General features: G+C 43.5%; 1 protein-coding gene across 2 annotated transcripts; it reads right to left on the reverse strand.

The window, feature by feature from the left end:
- Window positions 1-106: 106 nt before the first annotated feature.
- On the reverse strand, window positions 107-24,277 carry SRD5A3 (steroid 5 alpha-reductase 3). 2 transcript variants are annotated; one of them, XR_010601858.1, is made up of 6 exons: window positions 23,946-24,277; window positions 15,435-15,586; window positions 11,877-12,071; window positions 6,513-6,635; window positions 3,344-5,773; window positions 107-2,084 (listed from the first exon to the last, which is right to left on the reverse strand). XR_010601858.1 is itself a non-coding variant. In XM_005299113.4 (5 exons), exons 1-5 carry the CDS (start codon window positions 24,134-24,136, stop codon window positions 5,514-5,516), a joined length of 921 nt encoding a protein of 306 aa, XP_005299170.2. In that variant the 5' UTR covers window positions 24,137-24,277; the 3' UTR covers window positions 107-5,513. The 2 variants fall into 2 exon arrangements, 1 of the variants encoding a protein (XP_005299170.2); XM_005299113.4 differs by having other exon boundaries at window positions 107-5,773.
- Window positions 24,278-26,221: the final 1,944 nt, after the last annotated feature.

Raw genomic sequence — 26,221 nt, forward strand, 5'->3', positions numbered from 1 at the left:
CCTTGGAGTACAAACCCAAAATTATATGAAATTCACCTCTTCTCTCAATGTGGAAGAGGGTATACACAACTTCTCGCCCCCCACTTAGAAATCACAAACTGGGTTATATTGTAAACCAGAAATAAATTTATTAACTATAACAAGTGTATTTTAAGTAGTTAAGGAGATAGTAATCTGCCTCGTTCTGTCTGCTAAGAAAATAAAACAGAGCACGCAAACTAAGCTTAATACACTAAAGAAAGTGGTTGCATGTAAGTTCTCACCCTATGGTTCTAATAATCTTCTTCACAGGTCAGACACCCTTCCAGCCTGGGTCCAGTTGTAATCGTGCCTCAGTGGGTCACAAATGAGGATACCAAAATCAGGACGAACTGCTGAGAAATAGGGCAGATACACCCCAAGACTGGTGGCTAATCACCTATAGGATATACCAAACCAGCAACAAAAGTAAACTTCTGTTTCACCACACTGGCTAACAAGAAAACAAAGGCAGTTTCCTCAGGCATTCCAGTTCTTATATCACCACCAAAAACAGTGGATTCAGAGATGAGTGGTTCTTTACAACCAGTCTCATCAAATAATTGGTTCTTCTTAAAAAAACTTAGATCTTACCCAAAAGTCACGCTGATGCCAATCCTTTAGTATCTAAAATCTGAAGGTTTATTCATAAAAAGAAAGAAAGGTGAGAGTTAAAATTGGTTAAAGGAATCAGTTACATACAGTAATGGCAAAGTTCTTGGTTCAGGTTTGTAACAGTGATGGAATAAACCGCTGGCTTAAGTCAAGTATCTGGAGTACATCCACAGCTTGGATGGGTCATTCAGTCCTTTGTTCAGAGCTTTGGTTTTTAGCAAAGTTCCTCGAGAGGTCAGAAGCAGGATTGAAGACAAAATGGAGAAGATGCAGCTGCCTTTTATAGTCTTTTGCCATGTGGCTTGTGCTTCCTTTGTTTCACACAAAAACTGCCCAGCAGTGGCCTGGAAGCCTTTTCTGGCCATAGGCATACCTATGCATGCCTTGCTGAGTCATAAGGTGTATCCTCTGACTTCTCTCAATGGGTCAATTGTATAGCTGATGGTCCTTAATAGGCCCATCTAAAAGGAGTGCATTGTGTGAGGGATTGGATCCCTAGGCTAGGCAGAGCTGATGCCCAAACTGTCTGGGGATGTCACCCAGAAGCATAGCACAAGTTTTGTAATACAGACATAGATACATATGTATAACCCAAAATACAAATGTGATACAAACACATACATGAGATTATTGTATTTAGCAAACTATAACATTTTTGCAGATATCTTACGTGGCATATCTGGCACAACTCATTGCAGTTTTACAATATTCATAATATCCTCAAGTGTCTCCCAGAATCCATACAGCGTCACACACCCCACACAAAACTGATGCAGAAAGGGGTGTCCCTAGACACTGCTGAATGCCTCACAAGAATTTTCCATTCTAGGACCTATATTACTGCACTTTCAGTTTACATCACAAGTATTAGTGTACAACAGAAATAGTTTATCAAAATCATGTCTGACTAAATCAGGCTCTTTATATACAGCTACCTTCATTTTCTGAAAGTATTCTCTCTCTGTTACATCAATATAGACATTAATGCTCTCAAAGGTATAATTACTTTGGCATTTAGCCACGACAGCAATGTGGTAGTGTGCCTCAGTTTCCTTCTCTATACAGCAGACTACATTTATAAAGGTTTCTCTGCATTGCCAAGTTTCACAATTGCTTACAGGTATCGGTTGTAACATTTCACTATCCTAAAGCTCTCTAGCATACAATGTGATTTTAGGTATTATTCCCAAATGTTTCCAGGCTCTGTATCAGTCATACACTTTGATCTTTTTATCAGGGTTGACATCAAAATCAAATACATTAGAAGGTTAAACCTTAACAGTAACACCAAATTTGTTACAAGTCAGTGTTTGTAAGTATCTTGGTCATACCATGCCTCTTGTCTCACTGAATCCCTCGGCTGGCCAGGTGTGTCCTCATTGCTACCAACTATGGAGCAAATCTTCCCCCTCCCTTGTTTCCGGTATAGGGTGGTATTTATGTGACCATCGCTTATTAGCACAGTAGTGTCCAGGAAATGGACCGCTTGTGTGGATTGATCTAGGCTGACATCTTCATCATCTGGACCCATGGAAAAGAAGCCCTTGAGGAATTTCACCATGATTTCAATAATTTCCATCCCACCATCAACCTCAGCCTAGATCAATCCACACAAGCGGTCCATTTCCTGGACACTACTGTGCTAATAAGCGATGGTCACATAAATACCACCCTATACCGGAAACCTACTGACCGCTACACTTACCTACATGCCTCCAGCTTCCATCCAGGACACCACACGATCCATTGTCTACAGCCAAGCTCTAAGATATAACCGCATTTGCTCCAATCCCTCGGATAGAGACAAGCACCTACAAGATCTCTATCAAGCATTCTTAAAACTACAATACCCACCTGCTGAAGTGAAAAAACAGATTGACAGAGCCAGACGAGTACCCAGAAGTCACCTCCTACAAGACAGGCCCAACAAAGAAAATAACAGAACACCACTAGCTGTCACCTTCAGCCCCCAACTAAAACCTCTCCAGCGCATCATCAGAGATCTACAACCTATCCTGAAAGATGATCCTTTACTCTCACAGATCTTGGGAGACAGACCTGTCCTCGCTTACAGACAACCCCCCAACCTAAAGCAAATACTCACCAGCAACCACACATCACTGAACAAAACCTCTAACCCAGGAACCTATCCTTGTAACAAACCCCGATGCCAACTCTGTCCACATATCTATTCAAGTGACATCATCATAGGACCTAATCACATCAGCCATACCATCAGGGGCTCGTTCACCTGCACATCTACCAATGTGATATATGCCATCATGTGCCAGCAATGCCCCTCTGCCATGTACATTGGCCAAACCGGACAGTCTCTACGCAAAAGAATTAATGGACACAAATCTGACATCAGGAATCAAAATACTCAAAAACCAGTGGGAGAACACTTTAACCTGTCTGGTCATTCAGTGACAGACCTGCGGGTGGCTATATTACAACAGAAAAACTTCAAAAACAGACTCCAACGAGAGACTGCGGAGCTAGAATTGATATGCAAACTAGACACAATCAACTCCGGTTTGAATAAGGACTGGGAATGGCTGAGCCATTACAAACATTGAATCTATCTCCCCTTGTAAGTATTCTCACACTTCTTATCAAACTGTCTGTACTGGGCTAGCTTGATTATCACTTCAAAAGTTTTTTTTCTCTTAATTAATTGGCCTCTCGGAGTTGGTAAGACAACTCCCACCTGTTTATGCTCTCTGTATGTGTGTATATATATCTCCTCAATATATGTTCCATTCTATATGCATCCGAAGAAGTGGGCTGTAGTCCATGAAAGCTTATGCTCTAATAAATTTGTTAGTCTCTAAGGTGCCACAAGTACTCCTGTTCTTCCTCTGTGCTATGAACATCTACACGCTCTCCTGTATGCTTGCTTGTGGATCCGCCGCCACCATCAGCTCAGAGACTGGATTCTGTTTTAAAGAGATACCAAACAAATCCAAAGTGTCTAAGGGTGAGAGTTTGCCTGCTCTCCCCTGCATCCTTGTGGTTTCAGTCATAAGGCCGTTCTGCTCTAAAAAAACAGTAACCCAATCTTTCCTCAGACCCTGAGGTACAAACTGCTTATACAAAGAATCAGCATGGAGACATTCCTGTTCCAACAAGCTGGTCAAACACAGCCACTGACTTCTATTGCCTAAAAAGTAGATTTATTTCTGCTACTGAGAATGAGCATCAGTCAGTGGAATACCCATCCTTCCCATCAAAGAGATTTCTCAACCTTTTATTGTATTTGGTATTTCTGAAAGATGTGAATTGAAACAGATAAATATATATTAGCAAAAAATGAAACAGTCATAAGTGGGGGTCCCTTATCCTTATATTCGAAATATCCTGGTTTCCTCTCCCCATTAATCCCATACTCACTCTCCTCTAAGAATACCAACTACTTTCAAAATTATCCATAGGAAAATATTTAGAGGCAATGCACCATATTCCTTAACAGTTAGCTTCTTTTAATAGATTTAATGGCCACGGTGTGTGGGGGATGAGTATAGTTTTCTTTTAAAATATTAGTTAAAAGATGAAATACAGTGGTTTCTCCTCACTTTGAGCAACTTCCCTTCCCTACATACATGTGTGTTACACATATAAAATACAGGCACACATTTTGGCTTGCTACATAACAGCAATGAAAGTGGTTTAAATATTAAACATGAATGTCAAAAATACAAATGTTAAACATCAGCAGTTCTTGAATTTTAACTGAGGTCTTTAATACCACGTACAGTTCAGATTGTATATACTGTAGCTATGTCACACCCCAATGGCCCCCTCCCTCAAGGGGTCCCCCTGTGGGAGGCAGGTCATCATTGTATATTACTAAAGCTGTTGCAAGCATCACAGGGCATTTTGGGAAGAGTCAAAGGTGAGTGAGGAATGTTGCAGGCTGCAAAAGGCCAAAGGGAAAGGAGGAAGAGAGCAGAGAACAGGTTAACTCAACACTGTAGCTAGCTAGCTCAGTTCGACAGTAAGACGCTACACTGGCCCCAGTCCAAGGTCATGGCACTAGAGAAGAAATCTGCAGCTGCGTTAATCTCTCACTTAGCCACAGACAGCCATGAGGAAAGAAAAAGTACATTGAACCAGGGCTGCAGAGATGGAAAACACAGGCGAGACAGTGGGGGGGCGGGGGAGGAGAGAGGCGGGAAGCAGAGATGTGCGTCCCTGGAGCTGGTGTGTTTTGGGAAAGTTGAGACCACAGAAAGCCAGTTTGGACTGGTACAAAGAACACCAGGAACAGAAGTCACAGAACGAAACACCCCCAAAGGAACCCTGGACTTAAAAACCCTCCTGAGAGCTGGAGTAATTCGGAGATCGCAGCGGACCCTGGACAACCTGTGCGCACAGGACAGAATTCCCATCCACCCTCTCCTGCCCCCGCTTCTTCTTACGTTACACCCAGGCTTGGTCAGCCTTGGGTAGAGCATGTGTGAGTATGAAAGTGGGTTAGGGCTTGTGGCACTAACGCATTCTTCCTTCCTCTGAGTGACGTGGGGAGCACACATCACTCTCTGCTGTTATTTTATTAATAAAGCTTTAAAATTTAGACACTTGGTGTGTTTCGTCATCTCCTCCCTAAAGATCCTGTGGCCTCAGCCTGATCACCGGATGCCTCAGGCAAATTGGTAACCGAAAATCTGTCACAGATCCTTTATCATTAAATCAAAATGAAACTTTTTTCATTAAAATCCTGTGTAGCTTTGAGCTGGAATCAGACAGTCAGTATTGTTTCACCACACCTTCTGTAGCAGTTGCATTACACCATACTCCTGAGAACCTCAGTCTTCCATTACCTTTTAAACAGCATTTCACAGGTTACATTAAAGATATATTTAACAAAAATAAAGGTTCTAAAAAAGAAATGGTATAAATGCTTTTCGATGTGTTGGGTAGCAGCTGAATTTGTTCACATAGAACTCCTGGCACAGAACTGCAGCCAATGCCTGGTTAAACAACACAAACATCACTACAAGCCACCATGTTAAGTTTTGAAATCCAAATGTGATGGCCAAGGATACATATATTAGGAGTTCAGCAAAATAATGTGGGCAAGATACTCTCTCAAACCAGTCTCCAAAAGGAATGCTGTGGTTCAAGTTTACTACCTTTCCTGCAATTTAAAGAAAGAAAAAAGTTAGTTGATAAAGCTTGTTTTAAATACATGCTCTAACTCTTAATCCATATTTATGTATAATTACGGAGTAATGCTGAGCACCTGCAGTTCCCACGGACTTCAGTGAGATTTGTGGGTGCTAAGCACTTCTGAAAAAGACTCACACCACTTTTATTACGTGCCTACATATGGATTAAGGAGCCAAATTTTAGCCACTCAGGTTTGAAAATGGTGACCTTAACTCATTCCCAATACAAAAAGTCTAGTGTTATGAATGTCACCTTAGCTCATTCCCAATACAATGTCTAATGTTACTTTAAGAAGTGAGGTCTAAGTATCGAGTGAGAATTTCTAATCATGGCTCAGGAAAGTAATTTCTTCTGTAGCCTCTGCGTATCAGTCTCTCCATTTATAAATGACAGATGTGATTATTAGTTATCAATTACCTAAAATTCCTAACACATTTTAGACATTTCTATTCAGGATAATACAACTATGAACTTTGTTTTAAACCTTGCATACTGTGAATAACTATATATCACCAGCTCATGTCTCTTCCAGATAGACTAATTTAATCCCTTGGAAAATGATCTACATAGATACATATTCACATCAGCATTCATTTCACTGAGTTTTTGGAAAATACCAGTGTTCTAAGGCTCTACACAGATTCATTGTGACACAAAATTTTTAATGGAAAAAATTACAAACAGCTCCAAGAAGTGAAACATCTCACCTGATTTACTTTTTCTAAGATTAGCTAGAATCACATGGCATCTATGTTGGTGAACAGAGGCCCAAATGTACATCATAATTCCTAGGATGTGGTACCAGCAGATTTGCATAAAGAGGTCTTTTCCTGAATTAAAAATGAAAATAGAATGCCTATTAATACAAGATTAGAAAAAAAGTCTGCATTGAACCTCACCAACAACCATCTCAAAAAAAGTTCAGCTTGTATATATTTAACCTTGCAGCTTTTCCCAGTGTACTCCCCTCTTTTCTTGAATAATGGTGAAGGGAACTTTTAAACACAACTTATGCAGACAGTGAACCACACCCTAGTTCTGAATTGCTGCAGACCTTTATTTTTAACTGCCTGCTACTGCAAGTTATAACACTGCTCTACAGCAAAAATGCTTCTGAAATAAATGTAGTCAAACTTTAATTCTGGGTCACTGAGAACGAAAATGATGCTTAAAATTGTTGATTGGCTCTAGTTTTCAAGATATGCTATTGGGTCAGTATATATGACCCTTGACTTGGGAATGGCGGAGGATAAGTGAGTTATAAAGGGAAGGGATCTCAATTTAAACCAGAAATGACTAAAATACATCTTTGACTGGATCTATGAATAAATCTATGACTGGGTTTGGACAGTACTTGCTTTTTAGGCAAAACAATGAATGATGCAATCTGAAGCTGGTATTGCGTCATATATGATATGAATTGCATCATGTTATTCCTAGAAGTCATGGATGATGCAATCATAACAAAGCTTACATCACTCTGCTGAACAAATTGCCCTATATCAGCTCTAGAAATCATACAGTGGTGTGCTCTCTTATTTGTCAGTGTTTGATTTTGCAAAGGGACACATTTCTGTTTAGCCAAAGTGAGCAGAGATGCCTCGTACTTGTGTGAACAGTGCAGATAACTTCTGCTATGTTTGTGGTGAAGTGACTTTTGCATCACAAAAGCGCAGTATAACCACTATGGTTAAGAAAGCCTATCACCTTTATTTTGGCTGCAAAATTGGAGATCAGGACAAGAGGTGGGCCCCACACATTTGTTGTACAAGTGTTGCAGCATATCTTCACCAGTGGTTGAACAGGAAAAGGAAATCTATGCCTTTTGCAGTGCCAATGATTTGGAGAGAGCCAACAGATCATACCAGCAATTGTTACTTCTGCATGGTGCCTCCAGTTGAGAAAGCTGTGTCAAAGAAGAAAAAGTGGACTGTGCATTATCCAAACATTCCATCAGCTATACGCCCAGTACTCCACGGAGAAGGACTGCCGTTTCCTGATGCACCAGAATCATTCTCTTGAGTCAGACGAGGAAGAGGATGAAACTTCTGGTCCTGAACCATCAATGTCACAGGACCCACATTTTCTCCCAACCTCCTGCTCTGAACCACACCTCATAACACAAGGGGAGCTGAATGACCTTGTCAGGGATTTGGAACTACCCAAGAGTAAGGCAGAGCTGTTGGGCTCCAGACTACAGCAGTGGAATCTCCTGGCAAGTGATGTTAGGGTTTCCATGTTCCGTGACTGTCAAAAGGATCTTGTCCCATTCTTCTTCATGGAAGGTGATCTTGTAGCCTGTAACAACATCAATGGTGTGATGGCAGCTCTCAACATCGTTCACGATCCAGCTGAGTGGAGACTGTTCATTGATTCATCGAAGACGAGTCTTAAAGCTGTTTTACTGCATAATGGCAATGTTTTGCCATCAATTCCAGTTGGTCATGCAGTCCATATGAAGGAAACCTATGACAACATGAAACAACTTTTGAGGTGCCTAAACTATGACCAACATCAGTGGCAGCTTTGTGGCGATTTGAAGGTTGTTGCTCTCTTGCTTGGTCTGCAGACTGGATACACAAAGTACTGCTGTTTTCTCTGCGAATGGGATAGTCGTGCAAGAGATTCCCACTACATCAAGAAAGATTGGCCACTCCGACAGTCATTGGAGCCTGGGAGGAAAAGTGTTCAGCATCCCCCACTTGTTGAATCAAGGAAGATTTTGTTACCACCCTTACACATCAAGCTGGGTCTGATGAAGAACTTTGTCAAGGCCATTGACAAAACACAAGCAGCTTTCAAGTACCTCTGTGGAAAATTTCCAAGGTTAAGTGAAGCTAAGATAAAGGAAGGGGTCTTTGTTGGTCCTCAGATTCGTGAACTTCTTTGAGATGATGCATCTGACCATGCACTGCGTGGCAAGGAAAAGACGGCATAGAAAGCCTTCCAGTTAGTGGCAATAAATTTTCTCGGAAACAACAATGCAGACAACTACAGGTTGTTGGTGGAAAACCTCTTCAAGGCATACAAAAGCCTTGGTTGCAACATGTCACTAAAGATACAATTTTTGCACTCTCATCTAGATTTTTTTCCACCGAACTGTGGAGCAGTGAGCGACGAGCACGGTGAGCGATTTCACCAGGACATTGCAACAATGGAGAAACACTATCAGGGCAAATGGAGCCCAGCAATGCTTGCAGACTATTGCTGGACAGTGACAAGAGATGCTCCTGTGACGGGTTGGATCACAGAAACCCCCTTGGGAGCTGCCACCCGATGTGCAAAGACTACCCCTGCTTCTGTTTTCCCTGCCAGCTCAGGACTCCAGCACCCTGTCTTGCTGAGCCAGCCACTCCTGTTTGGCTCCAGACACAGACCCAGGGTCTGAATCACTTGTCCCAAAGCTGCAAGTTACCTGAAAACAGCGTACAGAAGTGCGCTTGTCTTTAGCACTCAGATGCTCAACTCCCAATGGGGTCTAAACCCAAATAAATCCGTTTCACCCTGCATAAAGCTTATGCAGGGCAAACTCATAAATTGTTCGCCCTCTATAACACTGATAGAGAGATATGCACAGTTGTTTGCTCCCCCAGGTATTAATACATACTCTGAGTAAATTACTAAACAAAAAGTGATTTTATTAAATACAGACAGTAGGATTTAAGTGGTTCAAAGTAGTAACAGACAGAACAAAGTAAGTCACCAAGCAAAATAAAATAAAATGCGCAAATCTATGCCTAATCAAACTAAATACAGATAATCTCACCCTCAGAGATGTTTCAGTAAGTTTTTCTCAGACTGGACACCTTCCAGGCCTGGGCACAATTCTTTCCCCTGGTACAGCTCTTGTTGCAGCTCAGGTGGTAGCTAGGGGATTCTTCTTGATGGCTTCTCCCCTTCTCTGTTCTCTTCCCCCCCTTTATATCTCTTTTGCATAAGGCGGGAACTCTTTGTCTCTCTGGGTTTCCACCCCCCCTCACTGGAAAAGCACCAGGTTAAAGATGGATTCCAGTTCAGGTGACATGATCACATGTCACTGCAAGACTTCATTACTCACTTGCCAGCACACACATATACAGGAAGACTCACAGGTAAATACAGCCATCTGCAGACAATGGGAGTCATCAAGATTCCAAACCATCATTAATGGTCCACACTTTACACAATTACAATAGGCCCTCAGAGTTACATTTTATATTTCTAGTTTTAGATACAAGAGTGGTACATTTATACAAATCAGATGATCACACTCAGTAGATTATAAGCTTTGTAATGATACCTTACAAGAGACCTTTTGCATGAGGCATATCCCAGTTACTTACATTCACTTATTACCGTATTTTCTCTAAAACTATCTCAGTTACATTATATTGACTTATTATCAAGTTTTTATAAAACCATATAGACTGCACAATGTCACAGCTCCATTTAATGAATACAAGAGACAAGCCAAGAAGAGCCGAGTAGACACTGAATAGGACTAAACTATGTACAGAATAGTTTTTTGCCTTTTGTTTCATAATAAATTTTATTTATATAACCCTTTTGCTGATTTTTAAAGTGTTACATAAACAGGACAGGTGAAATATCATGTAAAGCAACCATAAACACATGAAAAGACCTAGGTTTACAATTTATGATTAAAACTCTACTATCTACACAATATACATAGACATAAAATGTAAAAACTTAAATATCTTAGAAACAGTAGCCAGTTATTTTAATTGTCATATTTGACTTCAGCACATCAAAATACATAATAAATAGCACATTTTATCTCTGAAGCAGACGACTTCTCAAAAATTGTAGACCAGTATAATTAGTCAGTTTTGTTTTTAATCAGTAGCTGTAGGAATAAGGGATGGTGCATACTACAAGCAGAAAGGGTCACCATTTGGTTCAGCCCTCCATATTCTAACATATTTTTGACTGTGGCAGTATTTATAAAAATGTATTCTTATCACCATGTTAGAAGACAGTGCCATAGCTCAGGTCAAGATAGCATTACAGAACTGTGTTGCCTGATCTATACTAGCAATTAAAAAAAAAAATCGTTAGAACAGATTACTCTGATTTGTTAGAAATTTGCACTATGGATGGGCCCCAGTGCTTATGCCAATGCACCATCTCTGTGGAATGCCATGATTAGGAAGGTAGAAAATGCACCCAGACAGTGCCACCTAGAAAAGGCTTTGTTTGCACCAAAATCATTCTAAAAGTGCTGTAAAATCAGCATGGAGGACAAAAGCTACCTCTAAGATAGCTTAAATTCTGTACCTAGTGCTGACCACATAAGAAAAATTAGTCATGTGAAAAGCACACCAGGCAGTTTGGGCATTTTGGTTCATCATGTACCTATGCAGCAGAGCAAACAGCAGCTCAACTGTAGGACTTGGTGCAACATGTTGGCAGAAACAAGTCACATCATTCAAAGAGCTCTACAGGATTTGTGGATACTTAACTGGCCCAAGTAGCAAAGAGAAAGGAGACGATTGGATACTAGATGGGTGACTGGAGGCCAAGAACTAAGTAGACAGACAAAGGTGCTGGCCATGGGGCAGGCTCATATTTAAAGGAGGGCCCATAGCAAAGAGAAACTTCAGACTATAATAGCCATGTAACCAGGGAGATCCTGACCTCTGCTGAGCTGGAGGTTCCTTCATAAAGTGGAAGCACCTCATTGACAAAGACATGATGTGTTGGGCCTGGGAGTCTAAGGGACATGGTGGCATACAGCAAACAATGGTACTGAGCTATAAGGAGAAACCACATGCAGAGCAGAACTAGGATACATACTACAGGCGTGCATGTGATGTCATGTGCTGACTAATAAGTCTGACTTTAAGTAACTGCAGTAAGTACTTTTATAGATCTCATCAAATACCTATCTCACATTCACCTGTACACAAAAACACTCTGTAGATAGAGCTTTAGAAGGTGAAAAGATTAGGCATACTACTAATCTCTCGCTCACCCATCCCCCTACTCCCACCCTCACCAAACCATCTTGTGATACTAGAAACAAATTAAAAAGAAGCTGCAACTATGGTTAGCACTAAAGAGGCACTCACCATTGCTGACATTAGCTGGCACTTGACACAGCACCGTTAAGCCAATAACAATATAGTACCCAAGTGCAAAGCAGTACTGTACGATGTGAATGACACCACTGGAGAAGACACTGATGCAGAGGCACTCTATGAGCCTTCGAAAGCTGTGTAGCCACAGGAGCATGAGAACCAAGAGGGCTGACAGGTGTTTGTCACCTACAAGTCAAACAGAAGTGACAATCTCAAACTCTTTCTCTTCACAAACACAGCTCTGAATTCCGTCTGGAAAACAGTTTTCACTATAATTTAATTTGCATTAATTTTAAAATTATCGAGAGGACATCAGCTATGGAACCTGAAAAGCAGGAACGAGAGAAAAAAGAAAATCAGTGTGTGTATTTTTAAGATGACTGCCTTGAAAGATGGAGAGCAAGTCCTTTTGGACAGAAAGGATGCTTTTTAATTTGCGTATATGGCACCCGCATGTTGCGATGATGAGCACATTTAGCATTTGTCTTATTATTAGTGTTGCAAAAGGAACACTGACAACTTGAAAAATGGTAATTTAAATTTAAAAAAAAAGTTAAAAGTGAAGGCAGTTGTAAGAACTACCTCCAAATTCCCCAATTTGCCTATTTAAAAAAAAAAAAAAAAACTGCTTCTCTTTCCTCTGTTGGTGTCTGAAAGAACCACACAAAAATAGAAAACAGACTATAGTGAAATGGACTACACACAAATTGTCAAATGCATGATGTAAACAAACTTTTAAGAGGGTTTTTTAATCTTTCAGTTGCACAGAAAAACCTCAGATATCCAAAATGTGAAAACATCCAATAAAACTGGACTTTGTTTTTTTCAAGTGTTGGCTAGAACCTCTGAGCTGATACAAGATTTACTGACTCATTTTTCAGGCAGAAGTATTTTTTTTTTCAGTTGACTGAATGTGCTAAAGGTGAATTTTAAAGCAAAATACTTTTTGTTGTTGTTGCTTTTATTGCATTTGATGATGTATTAAGATAAAGGGGGGGGGTCTTTTTTTTTTTTTTTAATTAAGGCTGAGAATCAGCATCCCCTCCCCTCTGAGTTGGGGGAAGGGAGAGCTGCACAGGTCCTCCCCATTTTTCTTGCTAAGGTAAAATAAAAGAAAGGCCAGATATTTACAGTGAGAAAAAACAAAGGAATATATTTTTAAAATTTATGAAATACTCTTTATATATCCTAAAAACAATTGTACAGGGCAAAAAAAGTTTTAAAAGTGGACAGCAAAGCAAATCAATTAAACCAAGAGATTATTCTGGAACATCCTTTCCATTAGTTTCTTCTGTCTAAATAAAGGAAGGATTACTTCTAGAAAAGGAGTGTTGAATAATGGTAAGCCTTGAACAAGGCCAACGATGCCTTGGTTTCCTGACCTGTACTTCTTACCCCATATTCTTCACAGTGATATTATGATGATCTGATTATGGCATAATTCTGATGTATTTTGTACAAGGTAAGTCATGTGAGGTGTCATTGGAACCCCCGCTCCTGACTGCCCCCCCACCGGCCATCCAACCCCTCCTCTCATTCCTGACTGCCCCCCCGGGGACCCCTAACTGCCCCCTGTCTCCCCATCCAGCCCCCCCCCTTCCTGACTGTCCCCCCCAGGACCACTACCCCCATTCAACCCCCCCGTTTCCTGCCCTCTGACCGCCCCCTATCCACAACCCCATCCCGACCACCACCACCACCCCGAACTCCCCTGCCCTCTATCCAACCCCCCCTGCTCCCTGCCCCCTTACCGCACTGCCTGGAGCATCGGTGGCTGGTGGCACTACAGCTGCGCCGCCCAGAGCAGTAGGATAGGCAGCTGCGCCGTCTGGCGGGAGCCAGCCACACCACTGCGCAGCACAGAGCACTGGGTCAGGCCACAGCTCTGCATATGCACTGCCCCAGGAGCTCGCAGCCCCGCCACACAGAGCATTGCGCTGGCAGCGGGGCAAGCTGAGGCTGCGGGGGAGGGGCCGGGGGCTAGCCTCCTAGGCCAGGAGCTCAGGGGCCGGGCAGGAGGGTCCTGTGGGCCAGATGTGGCCCACGGGCCATAGTTTGCCCACCTCTGGTTTACACTATAGCTAGGTCGACGTAAGACAGCTTATGTCGACCTAACTATGTCGTGTCTACACTACAGCCTTGCTCCCGCCAACGTAAGTGCTCTTCTACACTGAAATCCTAACTCCACCTCCACGAAAGGCGTAAGGCTTATGTCAGTGAAAGTGAGAACAGGCGTTCACATGGCACTGTTGTAGCCGGCGTTGCAAGATATATACGTGCCAGATGTGCTAAACATTCATATGCCCCTTCATGCTTCGACCACCATTCCAAGGACATGCATCCATGCTGATGACGGGTTCTGCTCAATAATGATCCAAAGCAGTGCAGACCGACATATGTTCATTTTCATTATCTGAGTCAGATGCCACCAACAGGTTGATTTTCTTTTTTGGTGGTTTGGATTCTGTAGTTTCTGCATTGGAGAGTTGTTCTTTTAAGACATCTGAAAGCATGTTCCAAACCTCGTCCCTCACAGATTTTGGAAGGCACTTCAGATTCTTAAACCTTGGGCCTAGTGCTGTAGCTATCTTTAGATAGCTCGCATTGGTACCTTCTTTGCGTTTTGTCAAATCTGCAGAGAAAGTATTCTTAAAATGAACAACATGTGCTGGGTCATCATCTGAGACTGCTATAACATGAAATATATGGCAGAATGCAGGTAAAACAGCAGGAGACATACAATTCTCCCCCATGGAGTTCAGTCACAAAGTTAATTAACACTTTTTTCTTTTTTAAAACGAATGCCATCAGCGTGGAAGCATGTCCTCTGGAATGGTGGCCGAAGCATGAAGGGGCATATGGATGTTTAGCACATCTGGCATGTACTATATATATATCTTGCAACTCTGGCTACAAAAGTGCGATGCGAATGCCTGTTCTCACTTTCTGGTGACACTGTAAATAAGAAGCGGGCAGCATTATCAAATGTAAATGTAAAACAAGTTGTTTGTCTTAACGCTTGGCTGAACAAGAAGAACTGAGTGGACTTGTAGGCTCTAAAGTTTTACATTGTTTTGGGTTTGAGTGCAGTTATGTAACCAAAAAAATAATCTACATTTATAAGTTGCACTTTCATGATAAAGACTGCACTACAGTATTTGTATGAGGTAAACTGAAAAATACTATTTCTTTATTATTTTTAGAGTGCAAATATTTGTATAAAAATAATATAAAGTGAGCACTGTACACTTTGTATTCTGTGTTGTAATTGAAATCAATACATTTGAAAATGTAAAAAAACATCAAAATATTTAATAAATTTAAATTAGTATTCTATTATTGTTTAACAGTATTATTAAAACAGAAATTTTTAAAATCGTGATTAATTTTTTTTAGTTAATTGCGTGAGTTAACTGCGATTGACAGCCATAGTATAAATTTATAAATTAGGGATAAGTAGCTAATGCATTCTCAAAGGAAGGTCAGGAGAGTATACCAGTTCTGCGTTACATCATCTGTGCATCTGTCCATAACATGTGGAGTACTTGCCCACATCCTGGTTCTGCGAAGCTCCACCAAGAGCACTGAGCAAATCCTGAAGCCATATCGGGAAAGGTCTTGCTAGGAACAAAGCTTGAATAAGCAATAGGAGCAGGAAGCCATTCCAGACCACAGAAAGAATATAAAAGTGAGAAAACCACCTGTGGAAGAAAGAAGCATCAGTATTAACTTTCTGGATTTTTCAATCATTTTTTTCTTATCACTCCTTTCTTCAGTGTTGGAATTCTCGTAATCACTTAAAATGGGTATGTTCTACAGTGTTGACAGATCTCAGCTGTGAACTTTAATTTCTCTGGATAGACAAGAGTGCTCCATAACAGTATTGGACTTGTACCCAGTGCTGACGCTATCATTTGGGAGCAGGCTATCAGCCTCTGATCAGCATTCTACAACATTCTCTCTCAAACAGCAATACAAAGTCACTCACACAGATGGAGAGCTTCATTGTGCACAGAGAAACCATTCGCTCGCTTACAGCAGGCAGACCAAGCAGGTACAGATTTAATTTATCTGAAAACACTCTTCGTACTTCAGTCTCTGAGCAAACAACATAGCCACACAGTAGGGATTGTTATAGTAAAGTAGCACTTTGGGCTTAAGGACAAACAGAACTCAAACTGCTATGAGTTCTTCTGCAAACCAGGTCTCCACTTAGTCCATATTCAAGTCAAACTCAAGTCTTGTTTGATATGGACATCTTAGACTCTTGGGGAGGCCCCCAGCAGTGGAAAGTTTGTGTGGGGAAAGGAACAGAGGCTGAAGAGGTAGATAATGGGCACACTCTTCCCTCTCTTCTCTAAGCCCCTCCCAAGGGTTTTTCCACTAGAGTTATTTTAATAGCTGGTTGGTTCAGTGTTATGACTATATTTCCATAAACAACAGCACAAACACACATGTACGTGTGTGCAGGTGCATGTGTATTTTAAACTATTTATTTGTTTAGGCAGTTTTTAACACATCAGAAACAAAACAATCATTACAACAGTTAGCTTTCGTTTACATGGGAATATAGTCATTAGAAGGTTCTATTTAACAAGGTGTTACCGTATTACAGAGTGAGCATCATTACAACACCTGTGTTCTTTCTAGTCATTTTATTAAATTGAGTGAAATCTCTAGGTACACATTTAATAGCCCAGACAGGTCTATCAAATGCTAATATTTAAAAAAACTGGCCAGGTGTACTGGTTCAAAAACATTTATCTTTTTAATGTAAAGAGCAGAGTGCAACTACTACTAAGGCTACTTAAAAGAGTTGCTTAGCTACTGTCGCAGAGGCAAAGGGGACTGAATTCTCAATTACAGTGTGTTGGCTCTGCTGCAGATAGCACTGCAAAGCCAATTAATTTAAGATGTCCTAGTGCTATTACAGTATCCTATAGGCAACCTTGCCTCCAAAATGCTCTGGGACATTCAGGACCAAATCTTCCCTCCTGCCTCCACATGCAGAGAAGATAAAAGACTACAGAATGCCTACTCCTAGGCAGGGGTACAAAGACATGGCATTCACCACTTATGACATCATACCACCTTTCACACAACCCTGCAAAAGAAGTCTCTTCGTTGACACTCAAAATGAGCTCCATGGAGAGGAGGAGGAAGGGGGGGGGGAAGATAAGGGAGACAAAGGATGCTTTCCACTGAGTCACATCCTCCCACAATTCCACAGGACTTTATTGGGCAAGTTAATGACAACCCTGTTAGCATAAATTTGCACCTTTTGTGATGTGGAACTTCCCTTAAAGGTCTGGAGCAGTGTCAAGGTCCACGTACCCAACGGTCTGCCAGTTTTGGAGCCAAATCGATGGCTACTTTCCTGTGACGTAAATCACACTTTCACAATGGAAAATGCATTGGAAAATTCTATTAGCGCAAATTCACTGAGTTTCATTACCATTATGGGGGAATAGTGTGCATAAAGGATTAATTTGGCCTCACAATACTGTGCAGTAGTAGTAGCTATGCCCAGTTGCAGGGCTGGGACTAGAAGCCAGAAGCCTAGGAGCCTAACCCTCTTCTCTAACCTTGTGGGAAGGATTCTCTAGTTGATAGCGCACTCAAGAGATCCAGGTTCAATTCCCAATTCAGACACAGATTTCCTTTGTGAACTTTGGCAAGTCATGTGATCTCTCTGCCTTAGCTCCCCATCCAGAAAAATGTGGTATTTCCCAGAGATTTCAGAGAATAAAACCCATAAATAAGTATGATGCACTTAGAAATAATGGTGGTGAAGGTCATTGCATGTCTAGACAGACAGCCAGGTAGCCTTAGATAACATCTTCAAAATCATTCAGGTCATTCTGGAGAATTGCAATGAGTCTTAAGGAGAGATTAATAAGAATGGGACTTTTCAGCTTGAAAAAGAGAAGACTAAAGGGGGTTATGATAGAGGTCTATAAAATCATGACTGGTGTGGAGAAAGTAAACAAGGAAGTGTTATTTACTCCTTCTCATAACACAAGAACTAGGGGTCACCAAATGAAATTAATTGGCAGCAGGTTTAAAACAAACAAAAGAAAGTATTTCTTCACACAACGCACAGTCAACCTGTGGAACTCCTTGCCAGAGGATGTTGTGCAGGCCAAGACTATAACAGGGTTGAAAAAAGAACTAGATACATTCATGGAGGATAGGTCCATTGATGGCTGTCAGCCAGGATGGGCAGCAATGTGTCCCTAGCCTCTGTTTGCCAGAATGAGCGACAGGGGATGGATCACTTGATGATTACCTATTCTGTTCATTCCCTCTGAAGCTCCTGGCATTGACCACTATTGGAAGACAGGATACTGGGCTAAATGGACCTTTGGTCTGACCCGGTATAGCCATTCTTATGTTAGGTCTTATTTTAAGCAATGTATTATATTTGTTTGAGCTGAGAGTGATTTGCTAAACTTGTGCACTTGTACAATGTGCTACTTGTATCAACTGACTAGCTCTACAGTAAGCAATTTTGAGGGCCAAGCAGAAAACTACCACATCTAATAAGAATCTTTTACTTATCAACAAGGTAATTTTAGACTAGGTAGCTTCCCAGGTCTGAAGAAGACACAAATTACTTGTGTGTTTTTAGTAATACATTAGGATTTTTTTTAAAATTCAAGTTTTTATCTAATTTACTTTTCACTTTTCTTACTTTCTGCATTTTCCTTAGTTTGGACAATAAAATAGACTTGTTTCTACTGAAATAATAATGATTGAATGGCCCTACAGAAGTGCTATGAATCAGAAGCACATTACAGATATTAATGAAGTAAGCAAGGCAATGCTTCTGTAATGTAGGTTATTTTTAATATTATCCCGTTTCACAGAGATAAAAACCATACAGTTTAATTGACTTGCTCATAGTCATGCAGCAAGCCAGACAAGACAGATTAAATTCTGGTCTGACTCCCAGTCCTATGCTTTAACTCACTTTCTCCCACACTAGCACAATGCTCCTATGTTGGGTTGTAAATACCGCAGGAGAATGTTTGACCCAAACATGTTTTCTGACTCTTAAAAACATATGAAAGATCATTTTCAAACACCTAACAGAAATCTTCATGGGCCAATCAATCCTGGTGTAATTCCACAGTCAGCAAAATTACACCCAATGATGAATTTAGGCTCCATTTATTTTTTTTTATAAAACCTGATAACACCAACATTTCAATTCTCAAAACAGAAGTGAGACTCTTAAATCACAACCCTGAAATGCAATTGCTTTATTGTACCTAAGCCCGAATCTTAAAAATATTGATTTATGGGCTTACCTCTACTATCATGAGTAGCCCCACTGAAGTCAGTGGAACTATTTGTGGTAACAAAGTTACACACATGCATGTTTGCAGGCCAGAGTTTTCAAGATGAAGTTTATAAAGAAAGAAAAAGAAAGAAAGGACAACCTAAGCATAAACGTTCCAAAAACGTCTGTGTATAGCCCTCTTTTTGTTGTTGTTTTTGTTTCTTCAAAGGTGACTTGTAATTTGTGTCTCTTTGCTTCTTTATAATGTATGAAGAAAGTCTGATAAAAGAAGCAGGGAGGAAAACTAAGATAAGAAACTCAGGATTTGTCTACCCAGATGAATATGGTCTGACCCAGGCAAAGATCAGAGCTTTTCCCTCCTTCCCACCAGGATAGGGAGCAACCAGAGATGGTCCGCCCCTGAAGACCTCTAAACTCTATAGGTATTCAACTCTCCCTAGGAGAACAAGCCACTCAAATACAAGGCTAAAGTGCCAATTAGTTAGTACAACAGTATGGTCACCTGTGGCCCACTACTGTTGAGGCCTTGGCTGCCAACTGTCCACTTGCCCTCACTCACACCAAATAAGATCACCACCACAGTTCACAGGTGAACTACAGCAGGTAACATACGCAAAATCAGGACATCAATGGTCCAAAAAAAACATTCTAAATCCCTCTGCCAGCAGCACAAACGCTTACAGGACTATGCCACTGCAATAAAGGAGGCAAAATGAGCCTTTTACTCCGCAAATCAGTATGGCAGAATCACGGCCAGCATAGACATTTCACACAGAAAACCAGCTAATCAACCCAGTTTGCACAGCCCAGACACCAGACCCAAGCATCCACCATTGTAAAGAGCTGTCAGCATATGTCACTGATCAACTGAATATAGAGGGACTAACTGGAAAGGAAAATCCCCCTCCCCCCGACTATTATCTGCCCTAGCACCCCGGCAAAGTTTGGGCCTCCTCACATATGCCCATGTTCAAGAAGCCCTGAAAAATATTACAGCTACAACCTATTAAATGAATCCGTGTCATTTGTGGTTGGTTCATTGCCAATGAAGAACTATGACCACAACCAGTGGAAATAGTCAAGGCCACCTTCAGAGAAACACACCTAAAAATTCTATAGTTTACCCAATCCTCAAGAAGCCCCATTACTTGATTCTGAAGATTGCTCTCCAACTACTGTCTCATCTCTAACCTTCTGTTCCTGGGCAAAACAACTGAGAAAACAGCAACCACCAAGCTCCAACAACATGTTACATCAGCCAACATCCTGGATGCCTCACAATCAGGATTCAGACCAGGGCACGGCACGTAGATGGCTCTTGTCAAGGCGGATTCCCCACTCTGGCACTTGGAGTGTAGAAGGTGGGGGCCTGCAACTCCCAAGGTTACAGTTTTTCTTTACTCTGACCTTGGCTGGGTAGATGCTGCCATCACCCAAATGCAAAACACCTTGGAACCCACAAAGGCGCACTTGGGAATTCCTTCCTGTGGAGTACCCTCAAGCCCTTTCACCCCCCTCCCCCAGGAAGAGCTGAGAAAGGAAAACAAAGAAATCAGCTGTTGCCACCAGCTAATTAGAAAACGTGCACAAACCTCTTAAGACACAAAAATCCAAATCCCGTTCTTTAAAAAAAAAAAAAAAGGTAAATTTTATTAAAAACAAGAAAAAGAAAATACATCTGAAAACTCAGGCTATTGCTAGATTTTTAAAAGAGCAATTCCAAAAATTAAGCACCCAAAATAGTTTTTTTGGGGTTTCAGCTTAAAGGTTACAAACAACAAAAGCATCTGGGGTTAGCACAGAGGAATCCACAAGCCATAAGAAAAACAAAATAAACCTAATCGCGTCTTCCTACTCTAGGTATGAGTCTGATGATTTTCATACCTGGCCATCACTCTCCGCTGTTATTTTATTAATAAAGCTTTAAAATTTAGACACTTGGCACTGTTGGTATTTCATGTTGAGGATTTTATAATTACAGGTGTGCCCCACCCTCAGTCATAGCATGGCTGAAAACCGGAGAGGGGTTTAGCATTCCTCTCTCCACCCTGGTCGGCAGGGGAAGGGTGCAGGTGGGTCAACCCCGGGTCGTATGACTGCCAGGCAACAGGAGGTGGGCTTCGAGACCCTTGCTCCACACGACAGATATCCTCGGTTCATACGCCCTCAGCAGTAGCATGACTGAGCATAAAAGAAGAACTTAGGGTTTCTCATTCTGCCCCTGGGAGGGGTTTTGTATTTGGTGTATGAACTGTGGAAGCAATTCCACAGAACCCTCGGTGGTAGTAGGCTGAGTAATATGGAGGGAGGCTTAGCGTCTCTGCCTCTGGTCCAGCAGGGTAACAGTGGAAGCCCCGGCGCTGGCGTGGGCTACGTAAAACCTCAAAAAATTTTAAAAAAATCTTAAAAGTTGTACTAAGGGATTGTAACAACATGTTCAGGAAAAAGCAACAGAGGGTCCTGTGGCACCTTTAAGACTAACAGAAGTATTGGGAGCATAAGCTTTCGTGGGTAAGAACCTCACTTCTTCACTTGCATCTGAAGAAGTGAGGTTCTTACCCACGAAAGCTTATGCTCCCAATACTTCTGTTAGTCTTAAAGGTGCCACAGGACCCTCTGTTGCTTTTTACAGATTCAGACTAACACGGCTACCCCTCTGATACTTCATGTTCAGGAAACAGAAGGCTACAGCTGTGGACTCGGGAGTCCCACAGTCGTGGGCAATGGTATCAGCGATGGGTTCGAGACCGGACGTACGGGTATTAGGGAGCGCGGACATGGTAGTCCGGCTGCCCGGTCAGCTGGCATCATGGGAGGCAGGTGAACCTGATGCCCGAGCCACGGGGGATGCAGCAAAGAGGAACGGAATCCTGCTGCCTCTTTCAAAGAGGGGGTGAAAGCCTCTCCCAGCTGGAAAAGGCTCTCACCAAGGTGGGATACAATCCCTGGGGTTCTGCGGCGGCGCTTCAGAGAAGGGTGCAAACTTGGCAGAATTTGTTAAACCTATATGCCAAGTATAAAAAGCAGGAGGGTAAGAACCAAGGGGCAGCTGTGGAATTAATTTGAACTGCAGCAGCCATGTGGTATCAAATGTTGTCGGGACAAAAAGAGGAGTTGGGGAGAAGGCCCAAGGCGTGTGCCCGATTGCTAGTGGAAATTGAGGAACTAAAAGCACAAATTACTAATCAGGCAGCAACCCAAGCCTATGCCCAGGACAAGTTACAGGCTTTAAGACAGGACTTTCAGGCGGAAAAAGCAAAATGCACCCGCCTGAAAGCACTGGCTAAGCAAGTACCAGTGCTTCAAACACTTGTCAAAAATTTACCGATTTGTGTTCGCCAGACGCTGCAACAGCAGTGTCCTTGCCATAAAAAAAAAATTAAAAGTTAAAACGTCAGTTGGCCATGCGTTCGGTCCGGCGAGCCTCACGGGGGATGATTCGGATGAGGGCTTTGATCTCTCCCTTTGTGAGGATCCTCAATTTTGGGCGGAACCTTGTTGCACCTCTATAGTGACCCTCATTATGACCAAGGAGAGGTCCAGCAGGTGAAGGGGGAGGTGATCATATGTACGGCACCCCCAACTACAAAAAGAGCACCCTATGGGTAATTACAAAAAGGAAAGGGACGAGGAAGGGTGGGGGCTAGTTAAGGAGCCCACCCTCCTTGCTAAATTGGTAGTGAAACAAAGCCTGTGCACATGAAAAGGGGCGGTTCAACAAAAAAGCAGGATTGGGCCCAGCCAAGCAGACAAGCAGCAGACAAAGAAATTGGAAGACTGGTTAAAAGCCCTAAGGGTTGGGTGTAATGGCAAAAGTAAGTGCAAACATGGGGAATTTAAATCCCTAAAACAATACTTAAAATAATAAAATCTAAGTTAATTAAAATGTCATTTTAAAAAATAAGCAAGTAATTTAAAAAAAAAAAAAGTAAAAAGTTAACTTTGCAAAAGCTAAAAAAATTAAGCAGTTAAACATTATAAAAGTATTTAAAAAAATTCTTGGTTTCTTTGCAGCTATTCTGAAGACAAAATGGGCCCTTTTCCAAAAAAAAGTCTGTAAATAATCAAAACAAAAAAACTATTTAATGAAAATCATTAACTATAAACAATTTAGTAGTCAAATTTGCTAAAAAAACATAAGGGGGTTCTATTAAAACTTAAGTGCCCCAAATAGATACATAAAAATGTAATCTATGTACAGCTATGTATATCTGTCACAGTCTCACAATATCTGGTGGGTTCTTAAAGCTCCAGCTTCTGGAGTCATGGGATTACATGGTAACCTGAGTTTTCATTATAAAACAAAACAAACCTACATTTCCAGCTCCCATGATTACAGGGAAAAACTGGAAAACATTAGGAGTGTATATCAAAGCCCAGAAACCACTAGATGACCACAAAAAAACATAACCCAACATTAATTCAAACAAACAAACATTTAAAAACCCATAAGATTTTCAAGCCAATCTCACGACTTTCCAAGGCCAGACTGGACTGGCACCATTCCTGCAGCCCTTTACACGGTTATAGAAGGGGTCTGTTGCACAAGCACACCCCGCTCTCAGAGCTAAGGGCTGCATGGCAAGCGTGGGGTTCTCCATAGCCGGGGGTATGGGGAAGGGCCGGTACCAGCCTTCCCAGCACAGCCACACTGCCCGAGCGGAAGGGGACAGAGAGGGGACGGACAGAGTCCCTGTGCCGGGGACGGGCTAACAGACCCGGCGCTTTCCCGGCCGGAGGCAACCTCCCCTCACCTCTTGGGCAAATACAGAAGCCGCAGCCAGGCTGGGCGCTGCCCGCAGCCACTCTTGGTCTTCCCGTAGCGGATCAGATCCTGGAAGAGGCCGGGCCTGGGTCCGGGCCCCCCACGCCGGACCTGCAGCAGCAGCGCGGCGAGGAACGCGGCGACCAGCAGCAGCCAGAGGGCGCTGAGCACGGGCGGCATGGCCCAGAGTCTCCCCTGCTCATGGACACGGCACGGAACTGGGCCTACCAGCCGCCCCTATGCAACCGGGACCACGCGGGTCTGAGCACCGCCCCAGCCGCGGAGCCGAGCTATTGCTGTGGGGAAAGGGAGGCGGGGCCAGCCACCTCCGAGCTGAGAGGGAGGCCCGGGCAGTCTCCCCGCCCCACTGGGAGGCGCGAGTGGAGCCCAGAATCTCCGCCCCCCATCAGCTGTGCACATGTGACACTGCGTGCCCTCAGCCATGATACCTTTATACCAGGGGTCTCGGGGGACGGCGGCAAGCCGGCTCCGCCGGCGCCACTCACCTTTCCTCCCTGGGGCAGCGCGCAGCTGAGTTCCCGGCGTGGTGGCGTCAGCCCACGGGGCCCGCCGCCGGGCCGGCATGAGCCTGCAGAGCGTAGCCCTGCCCCTGCCCTGAGCACACAGAGAATTAGCAGGAGGTCTCGCTCTGCTGCGTGCTGGGGCGGGGCTTGTGGACTCCGGCCGCAGGCAGCCCCGCTCCCCTTGACCCGACCCTAGGAAGGGGCCAGAGGGATCTGCCTGCTGGATGCTTCCTGGGAATAGGGTGACCAGACAGCAAGTGTGAAAAATCGGGACGGGGGGTAATATGAGCCTATATAAGAAAAAGACCCCAAAATCGGGACTGTCCCTATAAAATCGGCACATCTGGTCACCCTACCTGGGAGCCGCTCCAGTTAAACACTGCTGGGCTCACCTGGCCCCCTGGCAGGTCCCTCTGGGGGAGCTCCCCTCACACCCACTGCACTCAGCCCCCACCCTGAATCTGTTCCCTCAGCCTCCCCTGCAGTCCCCCCTCTGCCCTCACCCTCAATCCATTGCCCTCAGCCCCCCTGACCCTGTTCCCTCTGCCTCCCCCACAATCCCTCCCCCCACCCCCACCCCGCATCATCTCACCTTGCATGGATGTGGAAGTCTGTCCCCGGATTCCAGGCTGTCATTAGCCCCTGGGGGATCAGCAGGGGTTTCCAAAGGGAAGTTTGCAGCCTTTGCTCAGACCCAAACATTTTCACTCAAATAAATAAATACCCAAACCCATCCTGACACCCATCTGCTCTTTCCAGATTTGCTGTTATGGCAGTTGAGGCCAAAGTGGTTTGAAAAATTAAAAATCCTTGACACCAATGTGTTGTTCCCCCTGTGTTGCTCGTTAATCTGATGGACCTGCCGACAATGAATAAAGATGAATACCCTGGGAGTAATGTGTCAGGCAGACAGTTTGTCAAGTAGGAAAGTGAATGCTGAAGCCCTCACAAAATGCAGAGGCTTTTCTTAACCTGAGAACTGAAAAAGTGCCAGATACCCCGCATGGGTTTGAAATGACAAGAGCCTAGTGACTGACCAGAGCAGTGCCAGATTTGAAGTGACGAGGAGGGTCTCTGTCATGACATCTGCATTTCCACTGAGGACTCTTCCATTGCTAGGGTAGCGCTGGCGCAGGTCTGCCATCTGGCAAAACAATCCTGAGAGGTGCCAGTGTAGACCCGACCCACTACCCTCAGCCACCACCCTGACTCTGTTCCCTCAGCCTCCCCCGCAGTCCCCCCTGTACCTCCCACTCCGAACCCACTGCCCACAGTCGCTGCCCCCGTTCCAACAGCCTCCCCCACAGTCACTCTGCTCCCCCGAACCCACTGCCCTCAGCCTTGCCCTACCCCAAATCTCTTCTTCAGCCTCTCCCATCACTCCTCCTGCTGTCCCACCCCCTCAACTTCCCCCCATTCCAGTCCTGCTCCCCTTTGTCTCATCCCCTCCAGACCCTGTCCCTCTCCCCAACCCACCGATCCTCCCCAGCCCAGCCCCACTGTCTCCCCTGCCCCGCCCCACTCTACACAGCTCTCTCTACCCTGTCCCATTCATGCTCCCCTCAGCCCCTACCCTACTCCCTCATCCCAGTCCTGTCCCATCCCCCTCAGCCCCTCCGACTCCCCCAGTCCCAGTCCCGTCTCCCTCAGTTCCTCCAGCCTGCTTCCCATGGTCCATCCCCACACACCCACCGACTTCCTCGACCTCCCTCCCCCCAATCCCACTGCCTGGACCCACCCC

Source organism: Chrysemys picta, chromosome 5 (genome assembly GCF_011386835.1).
Source record: "Chrysemys picta bellii isolate R12L10 chromosome 5, ASM1138683v2, whole genome shotgun sequence".
NCBI lineage: Eukaryota > Metazoa > Chordata > Testudines > Emydidae > Chrysemys > Chrysemys picta.